This window comes from Echinops telfairi, unplaced genomic scaffold (genome assembly GCF_000313985.2).
Source record: "Echinops telfairi isolate 266 unplaced genomic scaffold, ASM31398v2 ScPeMD7_443;HRSCAF=831, whole genome shotgun sequence".
NCBI classification, from domain to species: domain Eukaryota; kingdom Metazoa; phylum Chordata; class Mammalia; order Afrosoricida; family Tenrecidae; genus Echinops; species Echinops telfairi.
This window is the reverse complement of record NW_022104341.1, coordinates 26,255,432-26,263,735: the sequence shown is the minus strand read 5'-3', so window position 1 is coordinate 26,263,735 and position 8,304 is coordinate 26,255,432. Positions and strand designations below refer to the sequence as shown.

The 8,304-nt window shown below is 40.7% G+C and overlaps 1 protein-coding gene and 1 pseudogene across 1 annotated transcript in view; both read right to left on the bottom strand.

The window, feature by feature from the left end:
* On the bottom strand, window positions 1–108 carry LOC115870290 (annotated as a pseudogene).
* Window positions 1–8,304, bottom strand: part of DIPK1A (divergent protein kinase domain 1A) — a 59,190-nt gene that overhangs the window by 37,919 nt on the left and 12,967 nt on the right. The window contains exon 2 of the mRNA XM_004699259.2: window positions 6,177–6,311. Within this exon, the coding sequence (XP_004699316.2) occupies window positions 6,177–6,290 (114 nt within the window). The 5' untranslated portion in view covers window positions 6,291–6,311. The remainder of the gene's footprint in view (window positions 1–6,176; window positions 6,312–8,304) is intronic.

Here is an 8,304-nt window from a genome sequence, read left to right as displayed (position 1 = left end):
CTCCAAAAATCCATTTAATATATTGTCCTCGGATAGAGGACGTATCAGATATTAAACTGATAAGAACAGATACTACACTTGATCTTAGCCCAAAGGCTGAGAAGCAATGAAACTGCCAACTTTTTGGTTTGCAGCTGAGCACTTCACCACTAAGTCACCAGGGCTCTTTCTGTGCTGTTTCAAAACCTGCAGCCCACTGACAGAGAACTGATTCTGACTCACAATGATCCTATGTAGGTTTTCTGAGGTTGTAAATCTGTACGGGAGCAGAGTCTCATCTTTCTCCTGTAGGACTGCTGGTGGATTTGAACTGCCGACCTTATAGTTGTCATTACATGCCACTGAGTTCTTCCAACCCATCGTGACCCTATGCACAATATAACAAAACACTTCCCAGTCCCTCATCCTCACAAGTGTTCCTGTGCTTGGGCTCATTGTTGCAGGCACTGTGCCAATCTATCTTGTTGAGGGCCTTCCTCTTTTTTGCTGGCCTTCCTCTTTTTTGCTGCCCCTCCACTTTACCTAACATGATGTCCTCCTCCAGGGACTGCCCCTCCTGATAACATGTCTAAAGTAAGATGAAGTCTCACCGTCCTTTCTAATAAGGAGCATTCTGATTGTATTTCTTCCAAGATTGATTTGCTTTTCTCTTGACAGTCCTTGGTACTTTCAATATTCTTTGCCGGCATCACAATTCAAACACATCAATTCTTCTTCAGTTTTCTTATTCAATGCTCAATTTTTATATCCATGTAAAGCAACCTTAGCCTTCAAAGTAACATCTGTGCTTTTCCAAACCCTAGCGAGGTCTTGAGCACAGATTAACCCAATGCAATCTTTTGATCGCTTCACTGTGTATCCATGAGCTGAAAGAAACCCTTGACATGTCTGCCTTGTGGGGGGCGGTCCAACAGCAATCCCCCACAATACACCAGGGTTCCTTCTAGGACATTAGAACTACTTTCATATTACTGACCAATGCGCTACCAGCTATGAGAAGGGGTGAGAACTGAATCCCATACAATTAAAAAGAGAAAGCCGGCCTCCAAAAATAATGCACTGTAAGACCTAAAAGGCTTGTAAATTATGTTCAAGTTTTAGTAAGGTAATCATTAAATTATGCTAGAATTATGCCTCACTTCCATTTCTGATATGCTATAGTCTACTTTTTTCTTCAACCCACCACATTTTGACTGGATCTACTTTATGCTGGATTCTGACATACTGAGCCTGAGTGTGGCTGGCTGGTGGCTGGCAACACTACTTTCCTGACCCACCCAACAGGATTTCTCTTCTCCACTATGACGTTGATCGTTTGGATCCTACTCCCTGTTGATTTGTTAACTGTTTGGATGCAAACTGTGATTGGCTATATCACACAAATCAGAGTGGGTACTATTTATATATCAGAGTGTGGGTCCTAGGGAAATACTTCCTGGAGTATAATAGAACTAGTTGTTCCTAACACATTTCACATTTTTAGTCAAACCTGATTTAAAACATTGTTGTTTACCTACATCTTTGAGTAGCTGTGCCTTAAAGTTATCTGTATTGATATTGGATGACAATTACAAATGGCTATATACAATGAGGGACTGCATGCCTCAGCATTGGTTAAATGTCCAAAAGCATTATGGAAAGAGCAAGAGAGGGTAAGTACAACTGAAAACAAGCCCCATAAACAAATAATTTTAAGGACAACCAAATCCAACTTGTCTATTCATCCTTTTAAAAATTTAACCTGTTTCTAGCACTTCACATTAATTGTTATTGTAAGTTCAGTAGCAGTATTTGATTTCTGTGGCCTCTGGGTAAATGAGTTATGATCTGATATCGTTATGAGGGAAATGCTCGAAGTTTCATTTTCCACCAGTTGAATAGACAGTATCATGTCCAGTATCTTTTGCATGAGAACAGTGTTGTCTTCACATAAGCCTCAAACACTATCAGTCATCCATTTCCCTGAACACAGACACCCTTCTGTGTGTTGTCAGATTTATAAAGATGTGGTGGCAGTCATGGGTGCAGGAAATTGCTAGATGCCCAACTTTGATTTCTTATAGTTCTGAACCTGGAGCCAGGCGTGCTTGGTTATTGGCTGCATTCTCTCCCAGATGCTTGGCTTGTGTTTCCAGAGAAACCTTTTCAATACTCATTGCCCATTACATTGGCTCCAACGGTCGTTATTCAGAAAACCGTGTCAAGGCATTGAAAGCTTCACAGAAGCCTGGAATCCTGGCCAAAGATTCCACTTGATGTGAAGGTTGCACTGGAGAACAAGGGGAAGTAGGAGACTTCCTTTTAAACGTACGGCTTCAGCTGTAGCAGATGGTCCTTTCATACGGAGGCGCGCAGCCATCCAGTGTGGGAGGCATCATGAAGATAGATTGTGACGGTCGGTTCCTGTCTTTGGATAACACATCGCTAGAGTAGAGCCAGAGATTACTTTGGGGCAGCTGCCTTCCATCGCTTGACAAACACATGGAGAACAAACGAAGACTTGCTGTCAGGAAAGCCAGCCTTGGGGCCTTTGTTTCCCTTTGTCGTGTCAAAGTGATCTTGAACACTAGTGGATGTTTTATAACCAACTGGCAAAGGCATTGCTGCCATTCACTTGGAGGCGGGGAAGGTTTTTATTAGCAACTCCATGGTCTACCTTGACACAAATTCTCAACATCAAGTCTTGCTCTTTCTGAAAGCAAAACTTAATTTGGTTCTTTTACCTTTGGGGTCTGTAGAACTTGAGGTTGGTGGCTAATCAGGTTCATCCCACGACCATATCCTGGTTCAGCCTTTACTATGGCTTTAGAGAATTAAAAATCATTTTGCAATAATAATTTTGGCTTCGCAAGCACAGGAAGCAGTAGGAGGTTTTTTGTTTTGTTTTGAAGGCCGTGGTTGAAGTGGTACATTTCTTGGAATTTTTGGCCCTTTCCCTCTTTTCTCTAGAAAATTCTCCAATTGGTACCTGAGTGGCAAAGCTTTGCATATTATGTGTTCTGTAATAACCTTAAAACTGATGGCCATGTTTTGCTTCAGAGCAATTTCAAACACTAAGCTGACCTCAGCCTTGCTTGTATCTTTGTTATCATCCATCTCTTCCTGATGCTCTATTGCGAGGTGATTTGGGGAATGCGTTGTTACTACAGGGCTTAAAGAGCCTTCAGTGCAGCAATGTGTCTAGCAGCTTACCGAGTCTTTTCTTCCACCCCAAATCCGGTATTTCCTACATTCACTTGGACATCAAGGATCGTAGGCACTGGGCTCTATGGTTTGGGAATGGCTTTGAATCCAATAGGCTACAGGTGGCAATCTCGCTCCGCTTTTCAGAGCAAACCCACTCATTGCCACAGCTGGAGTAACACCGCCTGGGTCGTTATTGACATTACTTTTGAGGGGTTTCTGAAGTGCAGATTCTGTGAAAGCTTTGTTAATAATGGTTCCTTGGGCCTTCGGTTACTGCTTCCTTCACATTCCCATGTCTGCTCGCCGAGACTCAGCTGCACTGAGAATATTTGATCTACTTGAAAGATGTTTAGATAATATTGACCAAACTGCCACGTACCTCATCGCTCCACAAACTTCTTGCCAGGGACGCTGTGCAAGCAGCTCCCATATTGGCAAGAACTACAGAGAAATGACCCCACTTGGCTGCCACTGGCTTCCAGCCCTCCTGTGCTGTAGTCTTCTGACATTTATGAGGAATATGCTTTTAATCTGAGTCTCCAAGTTAACAAATTTATCTATAGTACAGAATTTACATCAAGTTAATTTCCACATCATTATTGTCCTTACTTTGAACACATATACCTGATTGGTGCTAAAGCAAAGATGATCTGTTCTGTTATATCAACACTTTATTATTATTTTATTTTTTATTAATAAATCCTTTTATTGGGGGCTCATTCAGCTCTTATAACAATCCATACATCAATTGTATCAAACACATTTGTACCTATGTTGCCACCATGGTTTTCAAAACATTTCCTTTCTGCATGAGCCCCTGGTATCAGCTCCTCTTTTTTCCCTCCCTCCTCCACCTTCCCACCCTTGTGAACCCCTAATAAATTATAAATTATTATTTTCATATCTTATACCATCTGCTGTCTCCCTTCACCCATGTTTCTATTGTTCGTTCCCACCCCCAGGGGTGGTGGTGGTGAATATCAGCACTTTATTATAACCAATTAATATGACTCAAAAATGTGAGCTACAGAAACAATTAAAGGACACCATCTTTGCCTTCAAAGATGTCACTTGAGGACTAAGGTGTGCCTGCCCTAAGTCATGATGTTTTCATTGCCTCCTAGGCACACGAAGGCTCGGCAGTAAATAGGGAAGACCAGAGAAGCACTGAGGCACTTCGCTCATGGTGCTGGTTAAGAATGCTCAAAGTACCATGGAATTCCAGAAGAGCAACAAATCTATCGTGCAAGACGTTATAGCTGGAGAAGCTCCTTAGAAATGCGGACAGTGAGACATCATCTCATGAACTTCGGCCCTGTTATTAGAAGGGCTAGTCCCTGGAGAAGAACTTGGCAGAGGTGAATGTCAGTGAAGAGAAAGACCCTCAAGTGAGAAGGACTGGTCCAATAACCATGACAGTAGACTTGACCATGCTGGTGATCCTGAGGATGATGATCATTCTGCTGTACATAAGGCTGCCGTGGGTCAGGGTTGACTTGATGCTCTCGTTGGTTACGTAACCCTTGCTTCCTCTTTCTTCACTGAAGGTAAGTAGTTGAGATTCATGTTCTTGTAGTTGCTAGCTTTATTAAGCTGTAAGGAGCCCTGGTGATACGATCGTTAAGCTCTCAGTTACTAACTGAAAGAGTGCGATTAAACACACCCAGTGGTTCTGTGGGAGAAAGACCTGGAGATCCGCTGACATAAAGATTACAGGCAAGAAACCCCCTGGGGCCATTCTACACAGTCACAGGGGCATTATGAGCTGGAATTGATTGGATGGTAACCAACAACATTAAACCATAACTTGCTGTGCCAGTCTTGTCTGGCATTGGGCAACAGAGAGAATGAGGATCAAATTCTGGCTCCACCACCATGACAAATTGCTTTATTTTCTCTGAGCACATTTCTTTAATTGTAAAAATGGCACTGAATTTTCACAGTACGGTTTTAAGTCTTAATGGACATGAAAAGCACCCAGTACACGACCTACTCCCACATGTTCCTTCTATTTGAAACGTCTGCAAAGACCTGAAATGGTTAGTTGAATGGATATAGTATTGGAATCTTTGAACCTGGATTTAGGACTCATCTTTCCAATGTATCTCCCTCCTCCTTACAATAGTAATCCTTCCCTTGCTTAATTAAGAGACTATAACCCACCAAAGGGATAAGAGATTTTAATCCTTACTGATAGAGTGCCTACAGTTAAATCAATTTTTGTTTTCTCCTAATTTGGGAAATCTTCAGGTATATTCTATTCTCCTAATGCTTGCTACAGTGAAGTTTATCTTACTTAACTGTAATTGCTTATTTTCTTTCCTGCTAGACTCTAAGCTCTGTAAGGTCAAGAACACCTTATTTTTTTATATATGCAAATACTTAACAACACTACCTTGGGTAAACAGTAACCATTCAATAATTATTGAATTACTAATCAGACTAATCCACTGGTAGAAAACAAAGAGTTAAACTTATTTAAAGTCCTTAAATATTTAAATTATCATTGGTGCTCTGAAACCACTAACTACTGATAGAGATCTTAGATGAATGGAGTGATTTTTCTGAAACCTATCTAATCATTAGGATAGAAATTAAGTACTAAACATACATATGCCAGTTAGATAATTTTTTTAAATTTGGAAATTATCCTATTTATACATTCAAAGGGAGTGTTTGTAAATAGCACTCTTGTTCTTTAAACATTTAAAAATGCTTCTGATTAAAATTTACATATTTAAACTCAACTTCAAATTAATTAAAAACCAAAACCCCTCTTGGTAATGAGGATGCTCCCACACAAATGTACCTGGATTTTGGAATATTGCATTTTTCAAAGTGGGGAACACACTTACTAACCCAGTCACATGAAAAAGCTAAGGGAGGGTAGAACACAACTCTGATGAAAAATTAAATTTCACTTAAAAAAATAAATGCCAGTGTATAAATAATAAACACAGCGTGCAAAACCAGGAAACAAAATTACTTACTATTATTGTCTTACAGTCTTTCCCTCTGCACAGTTCTGTATAGGTGGAGTATTGCACATATACAACCCAGCTTCCAACAAAGACCACCAGCCAGGAAAAGAAAAGGTATTTCATCCGCACGCAGGAGAAGCGAGCCTGTGGGTGAAAGAGCACACAACAAGTGTCCATTCAGCATCAAGCCAGCACTCACTGTCCTCGAACATGATGTTCCCCCTTCTGGGAAGAACTCAATATATATTCTAGGCTTCCGTACGGCAATTCTCCTAGAACAAAGTGTACTTTCACTGACTCCACAGCACTGGTCTTAGAAAAGGACGCTCCTTGGTCTTGCCAAAGAAAAAGGGAGCAAAATACCCTTTGGAATATATAACCTTTCAAATACCACCATCACCAAAACTGCTTACTGAGCACAAACACAGGTGCCACTCTCCTCTGGGCGCCGAGTCAGATAAGGTAAGGGGGGTACAAATCAAGTATTCTATGAGCTTACAAAGGGCATTTTTAGATAGGAATCTTAAAGGTCTTTATGGAATGTCATGATAAAAACAATTTTGCTTTAGAGAAATAACGGAAAAACTGGTTACGTGTGTGATAGCTCATAATGAAGCCGAAAACTTAAAAAAAAAGCCAAATTCACTGCCATCCAGTTGAAACAGAAACTAAATTCTACTTAGACATCTATACTGTTATTGTATCTACAAGAGATTTATGTTCCTTCTACTCAAGCAACCAAATGTTTGCTCAAATGGAGATGCTGGAAATTGAGGAGCAGGTTAAAACTACTAAAGAAGAAGTGAGGGGAGAAAAGGGTTAAGATATACCGTATATACTTGTGTATAAGCTGGGTTTTTCAGCACATTTTTAATGCAGTTTTTGTGGTAAAATTAGGTGCCTCGGCTGATATTACGGTTGAGTATATACAGTATTAAAAATACTCCAGTATATACAGTATTAAAAATAAATCAGTGCTTGTTTGTCAATTTGTAAAGCCACACGATAGGATCCTCTTTGCACTGTTTTGCTTCCAGGGTTCTGGTATCAAATTGCAGCATGGGCCGGCGGGTGTCTTTTCTCTACCAACCACGTATCAAAGAGTTTAATCTTCAAGAGTGACAGATGGTCAAGATAATTTAACATTAAGTCGAGGGAGGTCTAGCGTGCCAATGGTCTGATTTTACAAACAGGAGAATTCAGGACTGTGCAGAGAATGGAGCAGAGTAAATTAAAGACGTGTAAACAGATTGCTTTTACAGTCCGAGCCAGCTTCTCGCCCTGGGAGACAGTGGGGCACTGTGAGCACGCACAGAAAGCAGAGGAGGGAAGGAGACAGCGCACTGGAGAAGACAATGAACGCAAAGGGAACAACAGGAGGCTCAGGAAATACTGGATTCTGTCAGCCCTATTTGTTGTTGGATTATCTGCCTTTGTGAGGAATGCGGATGGTGAATGCCAGTGCCAAAAGGTTCCAGTACAACGAATTCACAGCTTAGTGACAGGGTCTTTTTGTTTGTTTGTTTAGTGATAGGGTTTTGAGTTGTACTATTAAATAGCAAATATGTCTGAACGCAAGGCATTTTAGTAAACAGTAGATGCTAGCTAAATCAATATACAAGGCACTGAACAAGAGCCCAACAATACTACCACTATGATTTCACCTTGTCATTCTAATTTTGTCCTTTCCAAAAAGAAAACGAATCTGAATCAGGTCAAGACTCGAGTGCCAACTGCGAATTCACAGAATAGACCGGAGACAGAGGAGCATGTTAAGCGAAACTATGAGGCTGTGATCAGACTCTGGATCCAGACGCTGGATCTTGGGAAACTAAAACAGCCCAATTTTTAATTTTTAAATCATTTTATTGGGGGTTTGTACAACTCTTATCACAATCCATATGTACATCCATTGTGTCGAGTACTTTTGTACGTTTGTTGCCATCATTCTCAAAAAATTTGCTTTCTACTTGAGCCCTTGGTATCAGCTCATTTTTTCAACAAATAAACTATAAGGGAAAAGTTAAGAAGAGCAGTGGAGGAGAAACCTAGACTTAAAACATTATCTGATCAAAAGGTATAGCGTCTGGGGTCTTAAAGGCTTGAAGGTAGACAAGAGGCCATCTAGCTCAGAAGC